Below are 19,245 nucleotides of genomic sequence, written 5' to 3' on the forward strand. Positions count from 1 at the left end.
GATAGATCTTAAACTTAAATGTGCTCTCCATTAAACTGTAAACCCTGAGGGGTATGTATCTCTCTTTATTGCACAGTAGTGGTATACGGGCTCATTGTGCTGCTATGTGCAAACAATAACAGCTGATAAATATTTTAAGGCCAATGAAGATACAGCATCCATTATAAAGGGGAAATTATTTCTTTTTACACACTGTGGGCATTCAAACTGTGGCTGATATGTTGTTATAAGAGCTTTTAATTTGTCATGAATAAAGATGTCTAGGAGAAGATGAGGGTTAATCAGAGGCAAATTTTAACACCAGACCCTGGATCCCCTCAGGGCTATAGCGTAAAGTGGGTAATCCAAGTGCTTGCATTGACACCGAGAATTAGATTCAATTCTTGTGTCTGAAGGAAACCAATCAAGGAGAATGTGTTGTTCCTGGAAAGCCACTCTAGGAAACAGGGAGCCAGGCTTCTGGCCTCAATATAGGCAGTCTATGACATCTATAATTCAGTCTATCACATTATTACATTTGGGTGCGTTAAGCAGACGTGCAACCTATTGTGCATAAAGACCTCGCATTGGTCACTCCATCTGAAATAACTAATGCATCCATGAATGACTACCTGGTTCATAAGCAGTCTCTCCAGTGATTCACATTTACATGTCCCTCTGACTCTAAGGATGAAGGATAAAGACTTTTTAAAATTATAGGCATAATTTCTTTAATGGACTTAAAAAATGCCAGGCAATATGGTTCTCAACTTTATTACTTTGCCAAGGTAATGTGTCCAGTAGAAAGATCTGTGAACTGCTTTTTGTTGTGAAATAGGAAAAACACTTCACAAATAAACCTGACCTTGGTTTACATTCTCATTTTAGTCCCACAAATACCCTAAGGGATTATTGGATAAGATATTACTACCCCATTTGATAGATGAATGAATGAATCTGTTTAGAAATGAATTCACTAGTGATCATACAATGAATTAGGAACAGAGTTACAAACATAATTTTCTAACTAGGGTGGAAACAAATGTGTGTGTGTGTGCGTGTGCAGTATAGATGTGTTCGGTTGTGTATGTGTATGCGAGAGATCAATAGTGTCTTTTGCTACAGACATAGAAATTATAGATTTTTTTCCACACTGAAGTACTTCCCAGAAAAAGAGTGGCTTGAATATTTAGTTCTCTTCAGAAGTTGGAAATTACTGTGTGACATATTACTTATTTTACTTTATCATTTCCTTCCAAAGCAAATTTCTATTTTAACAAATTTTGGTTAATAGACATTCTTTTGAAGCCAAATGTCTAGAAAGTTGTGAGCCTTTAATCTACCATATTTCTGGAAATACATTATAATAATTAATTGTATATTTCTTTTAATGTAGGTCTGAATTTAAGTTAAATCCCTAACTGGCCAATACCAGTTTTTATGCTCAAAAAAACCACATTGGTTGTATGAGAGATAAAGGAATACACAGTGTTTGATTCACATCCACAAAAGTTCTAAAATCTCAAGTTTGTATATAATAACTATAATAAAAATCAAAGAGGCAACAGAAAAGAAGATAAAATAAAGATATGACAAAGAACTGATGAAAGCTTCATGGAGGATATGGTGTCTACTTTAGGCCTTGATGAACTTGAATTTTCTTTAAAATGGAGATGTAGTTTGAAAGGGCTAAGACTCCAGGACAACAGAATTACATAAAAGGATACTAAGACAAATGGGAAAAGAAGCAAAGCCTCAATTGCCTTTCAGATGAATTGGCTCTCTTTTGGGTAATCCTGAAGATTCTAAAGAAGGAGAATGATGTAACCTTATTTCTTTATTTTAGTATTATTTTTTTCCAGGTTAATGATTGGGTTATTGCTGGGGAAAACTGAGATAGAGAATTCAAGTGAGAAACCAAAGTCCAAAGTAATGAAAAGTCTTGTAGACAGTTTAGAAAATAAGGAACAGATGTGAGCACTTGGTAGAAGAGGAAGGATTTGTCGATCTGTTTAATGTGTACCTATGACATGAATATAGGTGCCAAGCTGCTTGGAAGGTCTTGATCTCTGTGACTGAGAGAATTATATTGTTAGTGAAGGCAAAGTTTCAATAGAGGGAACCGGGAGATGATTATGACTTCTGTTTGAACATGTTGACTTTGAGCGTTAAAGAACATGCACATGAAAATATGCAGAATACTGTTGGGAGGACAAATACATATCTCAGAATGTAGGTAGAAGATTAATGGAAACAGATTCTTGACCTACACTAAGTCAAAGCATCCCTAGCTACTGGAGAGGCAGAGCTCAGGAAAACAGCAGTTCAGGGTCAGCCTGGGCAAATAGTTCACAAAACCCTATCTTGAAAATACCCAACACACACACACACACAAAAAAAACCAGGAATGGCAGAGTGGTTCAGGTAGTAGAGAACCTGTCTAGCAAGTGTGAAGACCTGAGTTCAAACCCTAGTACCTGCCTGCCCCCCCAAAAATAAAGATAAGTCAATGAGATACCAAGAAGGAGCAATCAGAAAGATAAAAAAAAAAAAAAAGGCAACAGTACTAAGGAAGAAAGAAAATGGGAAATATCCAAAAGAAGCTGTGGCTTAAAAGAGAGAAAATAACCCCAAAGAAATCAAGAAAAATCTAGACAGAGAAAGAAGAAACCATCTTAGTTTATGCAATTAACAAGGGAAAGGTGACTTTCATGAAAACCATTAGTTGGTTCTTTATGGTAGAATACAGAGTATAAGAGAATGTGACTTATAGAATTATCACAAAGAAGTGAGATCCTTTTGGGATTTTGACATCTCATCCATGCGTACATCCACAGCAATTAGTAATGCATTGGGAAAGAAAGAGATGTTCAATAAATATTTGTGAATTAAAGATGAATGAATGATTTAACAAATGAGAAATAAGGAAGAAAAACAGAAGGGAAGAAGAAAAAGAGAAAGAGAGAGAGGAAGGAATGAAAAGAGAAAAGATGAAAGAGACAGCTGGTGCTCACACATGATCAAGAAAAAGCACTCCTGAAGAAAGGGGAGTCTGGGGTGTTTAGGATTGTTGGTGGGAACAAGTCAATGGAGAATTAAGAGGAAGAATAGCATATGTAGAAAAGTCTTGGTGAAAGAGACTGAGTCAAAAAAAAAAACAAACAGAAAGTGTGTACTTAGTGATATAGAGGAATTCAGAGGTGAAGAATAGAAGGATGTGGGGATCTTGATCCATGGGAAGGGAATATTTTCATATTGAAATAGCTTTGAGATGCTGTTCCGAGGAGTTAGACTTGAGTTTACCAAAACTGAGGCATTTGAAGCCTTTAAACTATCACTGTAAGAGGTATATCATTTGTTACTACAGCATTCTTTTAAGTCTTGAAGGGTAACCTTAATTTGCATTAATTTAGAAAGACATTGGATTATTTTTGGTTTGGTATAGGAGATTAAACTGCAGTGTATTTTCATTTCTTAATGGTTCATTTTTCATGATGATTCTGTATACTCATATGTAGAATTTCCTAGTTTTTCTGATAGTTTTTCTATTTACTACCATGATTCTGTTTAAACTTAAAAAATATTTCTGAGAGCAGAGCAGAATATTTTTCAAGAAGCATTTCACCAGGTAGGAGACCCACAACTTGAAAGTGTTTGATGTGCCCACTGCAGAGGAGCTAATATAGTAACCTTAAAACAACAGAGGCCAGTATGGGAAGGTGACCAGGAAGTAGTGAAGAGGTCAAGTAAAGATGAATCAATTTAGGTTGAAGTACACTTGTGCATGGAAGCAATGCTAAGAATCTCTCTGTATAGCTATCCTTATCTTAACTAGCAAAAACACTATGTGTTTCTTATTATTGCTTATGTCTTCTCTTCAACAAAATTGGAGAAAAGGGCAGAACAGGGTCTGCCTGGAAGCGAGGGTGGTGGGGTGAGAGGGAGGGGGCAGGGGCAGGAGGGAGAAATGGCCCAAACAATATATGCACATATGAATAAATGAATAAACTAAAAAAAGAAGTATTTCACTATGCTCCAATACTTTAAATCTCCAAGGTACTTTCTATACAGTCTTGAGATCTTTCATCCAGAAAATATTAGAGTATCCATTCAGCTTCAAGTCACCATGATCAGAAGAAACATACATGTGTGGGAAGGGTGAATGCCTTACATTTAAGACAGAATGGACATTAAAACATTTTTATTCTAGTCCTATGAATTCTTTTGGCAAATTATACCATCCCTCTGCTAGAAGGTCAACAAGTACCTAACAATGCCATTGGGAGCTATACAAATTCCTAGAAAACTCATTTTTAGGCTATGGAATTTGACATAATTAGACATAAGTTTGGGTCATACCAATCTCTGCCAAGATTATGGAGAATCCAGATTTTGAAAAACAGGATTCACATTTTGCTAATTTTGCCCACTAAACAATAATAATAAAGGAAACAAAATGGCAGTGTCAGTATTTAATGCTGTGTCATGGATAATGCTCTGTGCTGAGAACATCACTAGTTACCTTATTACTAATATGAGACTTTTCAGGATGGAAAATAATACTGTGATTTTACTGCAGAACATGGCATCTGCTGCTTTCATGAATTGTTTGGCTCTTTCTTGAATCCAGGGTATTGCTTTATATGTTACCTCCATGAGGAAAATGTATTCTCCCTCCAAAGCCCATTTCCAAGCTGCCTCAAGGTTTGAGAGCAAACATGACTGATTCTCATAAGCATACAATTCTGTCTCCAGAGCATAAGCGTATGGGCAGTTTAGACAGTAGCTTCTTGGCTGTGGTATTCAGAATGCACAGCTGTCAGTAAAGATGTTTTACAAAGCTAAAGGAGAATGAGATTGAATTCAGGGATTTGTTAAATTAGGATTTGATTAGAGCATCTACTGTGTTATTTTAAACATCTAAATCTATAAAACAATATGACACATAGGTACTGATAGTCTCCATTTTGAATTGAAGAAAACAAAACTAAAAGAATTAATGAGCTGAGGTCATTAGTACTAGTCAGTAACAACTAGAATTTTATGTGTTTTCAAATTGGCCATTGTGGTGTAGGAAAATCAGAATTTGAGCATATGATTTTTTATAGTGAAATAATTATGGCTATCTCCCGGTATCATTGCAGCTTTTCTTTCCAATGATAGTTTGAGAATGCCAAAGTTAAATGAATTCCAAAAGAAAAAGTTCCTGAAAATATGTAGCAATTTTTATGGGCTATATCTTTCCCTCACTTCTACTATTCCTACTTAATGCCTACTTGCTGCACATAATTCATGATCTGTGCCCCCAAGGGTCTCCCAGATCAATAGAGATGATCAACTAAAGAGCTGATGAAAAGAGGCACCTAGATTTGGAGAAGCAGAGTCCTATGACAGACCAGAGGAGAGACACGAGTTCAGCCTTGAGAAAGCCTGACTGATAATGGGAAGTTTCCTCAAAGAAACTACATGTGGATTGAGTCCTAAAGATGATTTAACTAAAGGAGTAACTTCAGGCAGACGCTGTAGCCTGACTTCTGGCTGAGGTCATAACTTACCAAATATGGCTCATATCTGACATATGTGGGTCTTGAATTGTATCTTTCAAACAACAATTTGGACAATGTTAAGGTAAGAATATGCCAAATATCAGAATAAAGAGAATGGTGCAGATGAGACTTTACACAGTATTCAGATCATAAAAGACCTTAAATATCACACAAGAGTTTGAAATTTTAGCCCAAAGAATCAGAAAAGCTCTCACAGAATTTTATTCAGAAAGTGACATGAGCAAATCTGCATTTAGGAGGATAAATCTGGTAGCATTGGGAAGAAAGATCAGCTAAGAGGTAATTGCATTAATTTAGCCAAGCAGTGATGAGCACCTAAAACTGAAGCAGAACAGGAGAGATGGAGAGAGAAGGAATATGCTGATCCCTGCATTCAAATTACTGGCTTTTCTAACAGGGATAAGAATTAACAGTGCCTGAGTATTCACAAAGTTTGTCTTTCTCCTTCGTCATAAATTGAGAAAATGATAACTGAAGGAAAGGGGGAAACACAGCAGAATAGCATTAAACAGCACCTCCACCCATCTAGTTACTTAGGAAACCTATGAGTTACTCTTGAACAATCCCAAATATACATGCATGCATTCATTTATTTATTGTGTTCTTATTGGTTGGCCCCTTTGAGCCAGGCTCTGTTTCAGCCATTAGAAACACAAAACAAGAATTCTGCCTGACTACTCCTGTCTCATTTCTCAATGTCCGAAGATCCTAACTGTCAGCACACAAATTCTTTTCTCCCTAAGTCTCTCCCTCATCTGATGAAGTATTACTCACGTTCTGTGTCAGCTGAGAGGCCACTTCCTCTCTGGGACTCCCCAGCCCTCAGCAGTGGTTAGGGCCCCAGGACTTGTTCTACTGCACCTGCCTGGCGCTTCCTCTAACAGACCACGTGGTGCTGAATTTGTGCTGGTTCCATAGTCTGTGGCTCCCTGAGGACAGTAGCAACTCAATTTTGATCACTGCTAGACAAAAAGTGAGACAGAAACTTTGTGAGTCAATAGTGAATAGTGAATTAAATTCCTCAACATGGAGTTCTTTATCCTACTTAAAAACTATGCTCTTAGAAAGTCTATCCAATTATTACGGGCCTTCAGTTAGCCCCTTCTGCTCATGGCATTCAAGCTCAGGAAGTACATTAACATTCTGTATTTCTAGCTTCTGTATTTCTAGATTGGGGAGGGAAAGCCACATATGGTTAACTAAACTCATTTCTAAAAACTTGGCAGGTTCTCAAATCATATTCAAAGCTTATGTCAGTTTTGAAGACACAAATAAAATACATTTTCCAGAACTTCTCTTCTGGAAATTTTGGAAAAGATTCCCCACAATGTGAACTTCTGTAAGTTGTATTCTAAACTGAATCTGAATATTGTAATTTGAGTTATTTTTCATACACTTTTTCTTCTTCAAGCCATAACACTTCTAGAGTAGGAAAATCTTCTTTGTGCATATAAATAAGAAATATTTTAATTTTAAATTCCAAAGTACCATAGATAATAACATATGTTAATCTCAAAAGCACTTGTCATGTTTTAAGTAAAATTAAGTCTCTTAAAAATGTTCCATAGAATTTGTTCTGGCTTTAATAAGCATTATATTTCAGTCCTGCTTCTTTAGAAACTCAGAAATGAATAAAAAGAATTTTGATATAGGTTTAAAATATATCTACCCCTTGATCTAACTTTTATATTATGACTAGGCATCAAATTAATGGGCTCCAATAATAACCTCAACATCTTGGTGATAAGCACTTTGCAATAATAATAGCACACTTGTTTTTCAAGCATTGCTCCCTAGCCATGCCTAGTTTAAGCTCTAACTTACATAAAAAGCTTAAAATCTCATGGAGTTTGATAGAAATAACCATAAAATCCATTGACTAGACTTGCCCTACTCCCTATATATTATGCTCAACTGACAATTATGGCAGAAAGAGACATTATTTACTTTTGTTGTTTTTCCTTTTTTTCTTATTATTTAGATTTAGAAGTATATAGCATGACAATTACTGTCAAAGTCAACTTACAAAAATAACCCAAATAAATTTATATTGTTACAATATGTTTTCTTTCATGGCATTTTAGGGTAAAAATTTGTTATTAAAATGGCTATTTTACAGCTTGAACAGAAAAATAAAAATTGATATAGATTTCCATGGCAAGCCAGGAAGGAAGGAAAGAAAATTAATAGTTGCACAGATTCTGTCTTAGTCCATTCAGGTTGCTAACACAAGATAACATATATTCAGTGGCTTATAAACAGCAGACACTTGTTTTACATGGCTCTGGAGGTTAAGTTCATGCCTCTAAGAGATCAGGGTCTGCTGATGGCTTGCTTCCTGGGCCATACATGGTCTTCTTCATTGTGCGTGGTCACATGGCAAAAGGGGTGAGGAAGCTCCGAGGGGTCTTTTTAATAAGGGCATTAGTCTTACTTATGAAAGCTCTTCTCTTGTGACCTAATCATTTTACAAATGGCCACCTCCAAATATCATGTGTTTGAGGGTTGGGATTCAAAGTATGAATTGTGATGGGGGACAGGGGCATAAACATTCAATCTATGGCATCTCTATATGTATCAGCCACTGCTCCAGGTGATTTAAAGATGTCTTCTACCATTTAAATTTATTGTAAATTTATTGTATAGTGGGAAAGTATTTTTCCCACTATATAGATAGAGTAATTGAAGATTGGAAACTATATGCCTCTTATCTAAGATTATATAGCTACTAAGCAAATGGTTGTTTACATAGTTCTTATTTTTTCTAAGATACTAAATTTTAGGCATAGTTTAAACCTCTTGGAGCTAATAGAAATTAAGCTTCCTCTCTTCGGGACATAATAGTTTTTCTTTTTTCCTATTGTTGTATTTTATTTTTCTACATTAGTACAACATAGCAGTTAATAAAAAGATGGCAAAAATCACATTTTTAACACTTGACCTTAACCTCTAAGAAGCATCAGTAAGCAGTCATACATAGGAAATTTATGTCTGAAAAAAAACAGGAGAGTAAAGATATTACTAACATAAAAGTAGAAAGTAGGTATCATAGAAAATACGAAGTGGTGAAAATGAATGAGCCTAAGGCAAGAAATCCAGAGATTATGGCCTTGCATGGGGCTCTGAAAAGACAGTAAGGGTAATGGTAAGTGAACAATTTGAAAGAAAATATGAACACAGTTTAATTTTACTGGAGCTAAGATTCTGTATCAAAGTATACTGCATGATCAAAAAATACATAAGGTAAATGTATAAGGTGGTTAATTACATCCATTCATAATGTTAAAATGGACAAAATATTTCTAAACCATGAATAAGTAGGGGACACTCATTTCCTTTGTTGTGCCATTTTTAATTCTTCCCTGACACCAGTTACCTTTACTGACATAAATTAGCCAATAGCTTATTGATGGCTGTTTAGAGAATATCATACTAATTTATTTAGGGTTTTCCCAATACAAATGTCAGAAATCCAGCTACAGCTGGGCATAGTGGCTGAAATCTGTAATCTCAGCTATTTGGGAGGTGGAGATTAATTGGCATACAAGGTTGAGTTCCTGCACAATGCCACAAGGCCTGGTCTCACTAATTCCCTTTGTGGTAACAAGAAAGGTCTAGACTCCAAGTAAGTGCAGCCTCCACACAGTATATGAGTTCACTCTGACTTGTCCAACTGGAGGCATTTTCCATGACTAAAATAGTCATGGTGACCAGGGAGATCCAGTGTCTGACAGGAAGAAAGTTGGTCTCCTCATAGGAATTTCCATGTCCAGGAAAAGGGAGAATGATTTCCAGAGAAGCAAAAATGGCTTATGTACAGAACATTCACTAACTAAGTCCTCTATTTGGCCATCTCCAAAGCAGACCTACTTCCTTTCTTCGTTTTTCCCCTCATAAAATAAAATAAGTATGCTAGTAAACATTTTCTAGTGATGAGCAAGAAGACAATTTCTCATGAAGCTGACAGTGAGGGAATAGGAACATCCACTTGCTCATCAGGGTCAGGATAGCTGCTGAGTATAGGGATATGGTGAATGCTATGACAAGGTCCATCTGCCAGTCATAATTCATTATGCCTTCTTTTTAAAAAAATTTAACTTTGAGTTGAGGTCTATTGCCGGTAGGGAAAGATAACACACTAGTCTCTTGGCTCTTTCTATGCTCAATTTTCATAAGCATAAGTTGGTTTAGCTGGACTTGGTACCTAGAAAAGGTTGAGTTCTGGAGCAGGAGTTCCCTTGGCCGGGTGCCCATCTGGAGAGGTTCTCATTTGGCAGAAGGGATCAGCATTTATCTTTATCTAAACCCTATCTAAGATAGGGAACAGTAGGCATCATCACATAGAGATTTTCTTAGTCATGCTTTTAATGAGTAAAGTCAAAGTATTGATTTTCTACAATTCATTGTAGTGATGCTTAACATGGAAGATTCTAGTAGTTAACAGTTGGCTGTGGTCAATTTGCCCAGAGCAAATTTCATTCTTTCCTTTGCAGGTGTAGCCTCTATTTCCCTTTCAGATGTGCCCCATCTACTTTATGATTTAAATTACGGTTTCCTTAATACTACATAAATATGACTTCTTGAAAATTAAAAGAAAAAATTCCAGATGGTTCAGGAGTTAGCAAAGGTAAAATGTAATGCATTATTAATTAGTGTCAGAGACAGATTTTTTAGCTCAGCTGTACAGAAATAGAGCAGAAAGCAAATATTCAAACAAGCAAAGTTTTAGGTTCCCTTCAGTTTGTAGCCCAGCTTTCTAGATGAACTCAAAGGAAGGTACACACACACAGACACACATACACATGGACACACAGACACATACACACACAGACACAGACACACACACAAACACACACACAGAGACACACACAGACATACCCACACAGACACACACACAGACACACACACAGACACAACACACAGACACATATACTTATGCACACAGACACACACACAGACACATCCATACACAGACACACCCACACAGTCACACACACAGACACACACACACACAGACACATACGCACAGACACATACACACACAAACACATCCACACAGTCACACACAGAGACACATATACACACAGACACATCCACACAGTCACACACATGGACATACACACAGACACATATACATACACACACAGACACACACACACACAGACATATAAACATAGACACACACACACGGATACACACACAAGGACAAAGATTCTATTCTTGATTTTGTTTTTTCCAGTGCTTCCAAAGAAGAATAGACACTGACATGTTTGCTTTAAAATTGTACACAGAAGCAATATCTCTGTCACTTTTAAAGGTGACATTATCACCTCAGGAACTCACCTTTCTCAGAGGTTGTGCTTTTATCTCTGAAAAGAATTCTCAGAAGAAGACACACACAGCATATTCATGATGATGTATTTTCAAAACAGAGAGACAAGTGATGATCCCCATTGATTAGCGTTATCTAACAGTTCCAAAGATCTTCTTTTGACCCTTTCTTTATCAATCCTAACCAATGGGTGCTTTGAAAAAAAAGAAATAAGTGAGTATTTAAGAAAGTTAAGAACAAGAGGGCTATATTTGTCTAGATTGTCTTCATTCTTTGAGTTAAATTCTCTTTGTGAGAAGTTTTTGAGGCTCTGTGGTACCATATGCCATGTCTTATAGGTGTGGATTTATAATACAAGTGATGATCTTATTAGTAAAATTCAGTAGGAAAGGCTTAAAATGAAGTATTTTGAAGATAAAATTATTGGCTACAAGTTACATATCAGATTCTGAGCTATGTACTTCATATGTAGTAACTAAGGTATATTGAGAACAATTTGATATGGCCATTTAACAAATAAGAAAATGGCCATAGGGATTCAGTAGCTAATGCTATTTAGCTTCTCAATGATAGGTCTGGGGATAAAGCCTATAATTAATTATTCTAATACACAAATGTCCCTGGCTGTCCATTGGCCAATAACGTGTTTTGGAGAGAAGTTTACAAATATTTCATCAATTACTTTTGATAAAATACACCTCCCTTTGACTTAAGCAATACTTTATTCTTCGTGTTTTATAATAGGAAAATTAACTAACAGAAAACTTGATCTTGCAACAACTTTATGGTGTGAGAAAAAGCATACTTGCTTAAATTCAGGATTATGAAACTTGTTTTTATTTTTACAGCATGTGTCAAGTTTAATCTATCTTGAGTGTTAGAGTCTTGTTGCAAAAAGACTCTGCTTTTTTCAGCCCACATAACTCATTTTGAGCCAAGTAGTTACACAGTAGACTTGGTTCCTCACTCTCAACACCATTTAATGCTTGGTCTGAAGCAGGACAGTGCCCTATTTCCACAAGCATTTCTTTTTTCTGGGGTCTCACATTTGTGTAGCCTTTCTCTTCCCTGCTTCTTTGGTATCTGAATGCTATAGATTATGTGATTATTCCCAAGTATGTCAGATTAGGTCCTCCAGGAAACAGGTACCATGATGGAATGATATGGGTGAGAGATTTATTAAGGACACTGCCTATGAGAAATAAAGAAGGAACAAGCAGGAGTGGGTCCCACAAGCTTCAGGTTACAGTGCAGGTCTAGCACCTGTAAAAGGAGAGGGAAACGAAAGGCAATTGAAAAAGCCTCAGACTATGTTGTAGCAGTTGGAGATCCAGACACAGGATTTCCCATACTGAGAAGGGGTAGCCAGGTTTAATACCTCTTTGTGTGTAGTGAGTTTTGCAGCAGATTTTGAAGTTTACACCTGGCAGCTGACTGCTGTCCTCAGAGAAAATTTTCTCTTGGAGATTCGAGACACGTGCATACATGACTGTTACAGTTCATCCCCTTGATGCAACTGAGGTCTTCCTGCAGGTTGGTGATGAGCTCTTTGTTGGTTCCCATCTAACTCCTTCTGAGGAGAAACTGAGAAGGGGCTGCATCTGACACTCAATATCTTCCTCCTCTGTCATTCTAAATTCACCTCCCTTTCATTAACACCTCTGCTGGCCTCAGTGACTTTCTTGGTGGTGAAACTAAACCCTATTTCATGACAAGTTGGGATTCCTTGTAACCATAACCTTATTGGATGGGGGTTGCTATATGTGAGCTTTAAAAGTCACAACTGGGAAAGAGAGTACCAAGATCACCTTGGTCCTATATTTGTTTCTTTCTGCTCCATTTTAAATGCAGCTGTACCTTCTGCTGATTAGGGACAACGATCTCTTCTACAATGGTGATACCTCTTCTTGCCTGTTGTTCTTGGCAGAAAAGGGGTACAAATTGTCTGAGAGGCAGCTATGAGATATTGCTTATATTGCTGTGTTTTCTAGAACAAGGGTGTCGCCTATAGGACCAGTATCTTTAACTCTGTAGAGCTCAAAATTATAAGATAATGTTTCAGTCAACTTTTTTGCTACTAAAAGAGAATACCATAAACTGAATAATTTATAAACAATAGAAATGTATTTGGCTCACTCTTTTGTAGTCTGAGAAATTCACGATCGAAAGGCTGCATCTGTAAGGGCTTTCTTGTTTCATCAGAACATGGTGTAAGGCAAAACATGACAAGAGACAGCAAGAGATTAAACTGGAAGCCTTAAGCCCTTTTATCAGCAGCATTAATCCACTCAGAAGGGTGGAGCCCCTATGATTAAAAATCTCCCATTAGGCTCAACCTTCCAACACTGTTGGATTGTGAATGAAGCTTCCAACACATACTTGCATTAGGTGAACTAGAAATATATAGATGCAGTTTTAAATCCACAAACTCATTGGCCACACTTATAGAACTTCTGGCTCAACAAATATGATTTAGACATTGTACAGGATCCTTGATGGAATCTGCATATTTTAAAAAACCCACAGGTTTTCCTCTCTTGGAGGAAGTATTTGTGTGTATGTTTGTGTGTGTCTCTCTCTTTGTGTGTTAAAGTATATTTATGAACAAAAACAGAGTCAAATGAAATGGTTTTGTGCTGATAAAAAGATAATTCTAAAATGAAATAGATGAACTAATTATTTGTCTGGGAAAAGGAGTAGAACCTATTTAAGTGAAAAGTAACAGAAAAATTGCTGATACAATTATTTCTAGTAGTTCTCTCATAAGTTCCTGTGTGCATTCACACATGCATATATCTCCTCAGGTGTCTATGTTACTGGGTATAAGATGACTGTCTAAATAAATCCTTAAGGCACCTTTTATTCAATGATACAACAGAAATGAGGAAAAAGCATGTGAATGAGAAATCATTAAAAGAATAGTTAGATGAAATCAAATATCTCATTTTCTATGAGCAAGAGAGGTCATAGTCATCACGAGAGAACTCTTCTTATATCAACAAGGCTTCCCCTCTCCTATTCTTCCCAACAGCCCTATTCTTTAAATTCATAATGACTTGTCACAAACTACTGTGTTTGTGTAGGCTTCTCATTTATGTAATGATTGATGTTGCTGACATATGTGGAGAAAATGAAAGGCACAGAATACTGAACAGACAAGATGCTTACTGCTCTGATGTGAAACTCCCACACAGACATCACGTTGATCCCATTCATGCTCCTGGTCTCCATTGATATCCACCTCTCTGCTTAGTGCACTGAGCCTCTGGACATCTTTATCACACGTGATGTGCTGTGTCTGAACATCAGCTCAAAATATTCAGGAAAAGTGAAAGACATAAAAATTTTTGAGTGAGTGGCAAGTGATCACTGGAATGATGCCAGAATCAGAGTCTGATGATCTTGCTGAGTCCTTTCTGACTTTAAACACGATGGATAGATAATTGTCATAAATCCTCAGTGGAAGAAAGTAGGAAAAATATCTCATTTCCCATTATTGTTCCTACTGGAATTTTAAACGTGTGGCAAACATTATAATGATGTGAAAGATGCAATAAAAAAGAATTTTGAAAACCTTGCCTTGAATTCTGTCATGTTTTAGAGGCAGAGCCAGTCAGAATTAAGGTTAAAAAATATTTAATTAAACCTATGTGTCTGAAAAAGCAGATTCAATAAACTTCTAAAATTCATATTGTCAAAGTTATTTTTCAGTATTCATAAATGCCCAAGAAATTCAAATATTTTGTAAAGATGTTCTTTTTTTTCTATTGGTGGATGAACTTGACAGGTGGAGAAAACTCTAGAAAAATCTCTTTTCTGAAAGTTCACATTCATACCCATGTCCCTTACTTCACAAAAGAGTCACACTACCTAATGGCATAGAAAGAGGCCCAAGAACCATTAGTTGAACTTCAAACTAAGATGCATTTCTATTTTTAAAAATTTGTTCAAACTTTCCTATGGAAAACAAAACTTAAGAACATTAAACTCTGCATTCCCTGAATACTTAGGAAACAGAGCTATATCAGTATCAGATGGTCTTTACACTTTACTGGATGCTGCTATTTTATTCTGTGAGCCTTGTCAGTAGTCGTCCTAAGTTTCTAACGTAATGGAGAGACTGACAATTCCTTCATCAATTTAAGAAAATGTTTGTCCTCTGCTCCCCTCCCTTCCCTTCCCTCCCCTTCCCCTCCCCTCCCCTCTCTTCCCTTCCCTTCCCATCTTTGTCTCTTTCTTCCTTTCTTTCTAGTGATTGGCAACAGAAACTTTGGTGTTGTTTAGTTTTCCCTAACATACTGAGCAGATAAATTAAGGATGATTTAGATAAAATGGTGAAGAACAGATCACATGGGCTTAATCATCTATCAGGAGGTCTAGGAGCTGTTGTCACTGAATTCATGTTTACTTTTTAAGGCTCTGATAAGTTCACCTCAAAGTAAAGCAATTGAAGATAAAGTGTGTTATACAGTATCTCCCCCAGCCTTTGGAATACTAAGCATATCTGAATATCAAGCTATCTGAAATATATATCAGCTTTCTGATTATAATCAAATTGTATTTTCTTTACTTTCATAATTTGATGCAAAAGAATAGGATAGAAAATTGTTTTCAAAAAGCAGCCCATTGTAAAATGATATTTCTTCATTAGTCTCAAGTCAAAATTTGAACTTTCCCCTTTTATAAATAGAGGGCATGAGCCAATTTGAGTATATATATATATATATATATTCATATACATATATTCTCAAATATATATATATATGTATATATATATTCATATATATATATTCTCAAATATATATATGGAAATGTCACAAGGAAATCCCCTACAGAACTATTTCAAACAAAAAAGCCCTTTTTTCAAAAAATGTCCAACAAGAAGGTAAAACAGGTCCTGCCTGGGGCTTGGTACCAGTGGGAAGTAGGGGAATGTATGGGAAGGGTGAAGGAGGCTGAATGTAGTGAAATGGTATGTACTGACTCATGCATGAAAATGGAAAAATGAGACATGTTGAAATCATTCCAGGAACTACTATTCCAGGAATAAAGGAGAATGATGGAGGGGGTGAATTCAACTATGATATATTGTAAGAACTTTTGTAAATGTCACAATGTACCCCCAGCTCAACAATAATAAAATGATTTTTAAAAATTTAAATAAATAAGTAAACTTAAATAAGATATGAAAATAGAAGGAAGTCAAGGGGGCTGAAGGGGAGCAAATGGGAGGAGTAGGAGCAGGAGAGGGTGATCGGGAGTGAATATCATCAAAACACATAATATGCCAGTGCGCAAATGTCATAATGAAATCCACTATTCCGTAAAATTGATAATAAAAACGATAGAAAAAGAAAAGGAAATACATGAGTTGGTTCTCAGTTAGGCTCTTGTGTTTCCTGGCTCCTTCGCTCTTCATGGATTGTGTCTGCTTCTGCTACAGCATAGGTGGAGAAGTCGGGCGCGGCCACGAGGCAAGCTACGCGGGCAAGCATTTCCGCATGGGCTTCATGACAATGCCTGCTCCTCAGGACAGACTTCCCCATCCGTGTTCCAGCGGCTTTACCGTCAGATCGCAGTCCCTGCACTCTGTCGGGGGCACAGAGGACGACAGCAGCTGTGGCTCCAGGAGGCAACCACCACCCAAGCCCAAGCGAGATCCCAGCACCAAGCTGAGCACGTCCTCGGAGACAGTCAACAGCGCTGCAGCCAGTAAGGGCGGGAAAGCCCCAGAGAGGGCCGAAGGTAAACTCGCCATGCCCACTTCCCGCAACCTCCCACAGCCGGCTCCGAGAGCACCTGCCTTCTCACCCTGAAGTCCCAGAACGGGAAAATGGGGGGGTATCATTCGTGTGCTGTCACATGGCACCCAGAAGAGTGTATAAGAAAGAGAAGGGCATATGTGAGCATTATTACCCCCTTAAAGCTAAGAATCATTTGAAAACTATTTTGCCTAGAAATATAGCTAGAATTGATATTGTCTTGCTGGCATTAGACTACTTATCTAGTTAAAAGAAACGTGATTTCGGGGAATGTTTTAATGTAGGAAAACATAAAACAAGTTGTGATGGTATCTTTTACAGATCCTCATTTTTGACATTATTTTTTTTCAGTGAGTGTGAATGGGTGCATCTATGTGTATGTGTGTATACTAACAATTGCAGTCTCCACTTCACATTCTGATTTCTGCATTACCTGTATTTTCTCTCAGCTATGAAATACACAAATCAAATATATCCCAGGTCTATGAAATCAGATTACATCACGTTAAGCCTAGATCTCACCAGTTCTTTAGTGCAAAACATTTGAGTTTGTGCATGTGTGTGTGTCTGTATTTTGGGTGACTATTGTTCCTGCACCTCCTTGGAATATCAGAAATTAGATTCTTTCTCTAATGATTCAAGGTAAAGATCAGTATGTCCTTTACCTTATAACACATCAACACTCTGATGCTTTTAGAAACAACATAAGTGTTTAGTTTACTTATTAATACACAAAGGACTCTAGAGACACAATCTTTGTAAATTGAAAACATTGGTTGAAGGTTTTCCTTAATATTGATACATGGTGTCTTTCATTGCTCTTTATTTTCTGTGAACTCATATCTAGAAGTTACCCTTCTTCCACTACCAGGAACTACAGAATCAATTATAGCTCATTGCTTGCAAGAGATTGCCAGTGTAAGACAATGATATCTGAATGATGAGGACTTGAATGCAATTTATTTTTTTCTTTTTAATTTTTATTTTATTCATATGTGCATACAATATTTGGTTCATTTCTCCCCCCTTCCCGCCACCGCCTCCCTTATCCCCACCCTTACTCCTCGCTACCAGGCAGAAACTATTTTGCCCTTATTTCTAATTTTGTTGAAGAGAGAGTATAAGCAATAATAGGAAGGAACAAGGGTTTTTGCTAGTTGAGATAAGGATAGCTATACAGGGAGTTGACTCACATTAATTTCCTGTGCATGTGTGTTACCTTCTAGGTTAATTCTTTTTAATCTAACCTTTTCTCTAGTTCCTGGTCCCCTTTTCCTATTGGCCTCAGTTGCTTTTAAGGTATCTGCTTTAGTTTCTCTGCATCAAGGGCAACAAATGCTAGCTAATTTTTGAGATGTCTTACCTATCCTCACCCCTCCCTTGTGTGCTCTCGCTTTTATCATGTACTCAAAGTCCAATCCCCTTGTGTTTGCCCTTGATCTAATGTCCACATATGAGGGAGAACATACGATTTTTGGTCTTTTGGGCCAGGCTAACCTCACTCAGAATGATGTTCTCCAATTCCATCCATTTACCAGCGAATGATAACATTTCGTTCTTCATGGCTGCATAAAATTCCATTGTGTATAGATACCACATTTTCTTAATCCATTCACCAGTAGTGGGGCATCTTGGCTGTTTCCATAACTTGGCTATTGGGAATAGTGCCGCAATAAACATGGGTGTGCAGGTGCCTCTGGAGTAACCTGTGTCACAGTCTTTTGGGTATATCCCCAAGTTGAATGCAATTTAGAATGATTTAAGTATAAAGGGAAAAAAAAGAATTCCTGAAGGGAGAAGGAAAATAAGAAATAAGACAGACAAGGAAAGTGGATGATAAGGAATGTGCTGTAAGGCAGTGTTGCACTGCTGGAAACACCCGTGGAAGGAAAGGAAAATGCACACCAGGGACCTGCCCAACCAGAAAAGGGGTAACTAGTGTATTTAGAGTAAAAGTACAGGAAAAATTGCTACTACTATCCCATAGAAGCAGAATGTCAATGATTATTCTTAAAAATAGAACAGATTACCATCCTTTTGGAATACTTCGGGTGGCAAGTTTTGAAGGGCAGCATTTCCCTCTCAGATCCCTTCACTGTTTAAGAATCTAGGGTCACAAGAATAAACAGAAGACATCAACTTTATAATCTTTTTTTCTTCTGAAGGCAGACAAGGAAAGTGACCAGGTCACAGCAGCAATGACTTAAGTTAGACTTGGAAAGCTACTTGATGGGCCATGAGAACCCATGGAACACAGGCCATTTCTCTTCAAAAAGGAGCTCTCAAAGCAATCGGCAAGTCCTTGGCTGTGATGAGTCTTTAGGGTCTTAAATGGACTCAGTGAGTATTAGGATTGGTGCACAAATGACAGACTTCTAATGAAAAGTGATTCTGTATGTAAATATTTACTTTTTCTTTAGAACTCGAGAACAAGGCAACTGGACAACTAGATACATTCAAATATCTTCTAACAGGTTATAACCCTGATAATAATAGAATAAAATCAAGACTTAAGGAAGAGATGGGGAAAAGTCTTGAGTCCAAATGCATGTGTGCATAAGTGTATACTCAAAGCCAAAATTATATAAGTATGTAAATGGTTCTC

The 19,245-nt window shown here is 37.1% G+C and overlaps 1 protein-coding gene across 3 annotated transcripts in view; it reads left to right on the forward strand.

Moving 5' to 3' along the window:
• Nyap2 (neuronal tyrosine-phosphorylated phosphoinositide-3-kinase adaptor 2) overlaps positions 1-19,245 on the forward strand; it is a 252,225-nt gene that overhangs the window by 88,218 nt on the left and 144,762 nt on the right. For all 3 annotated transcript variants that reach the window (XM_074071867.1, XM_020151544.2, XM_074071866.1), the window contains exon 4: positions 16,322-16,623. In XM_074071867.1, the coding sequence (XP_073927968.1) occupies positions 16,322-16,623 (302 nt within the window). The remainder of the gene's footprint in view (positions 1-16,321; positions 16,624-19,245) is intronic.

Source organism: Castor canadensis, chromosome 4 (genome assembly GCF_047511655.1).
Source record: "Castor canadensis chromosome 4, mCasCan1.hap1v2, whole genome shotgun sequence".
Taxonomy (NCBI): domain Eukaryota; kingdom Metazoa; phylum Chordata; class Mammalia; order Rodentia; family Castoridae; genus Castor; species Castor canadensis.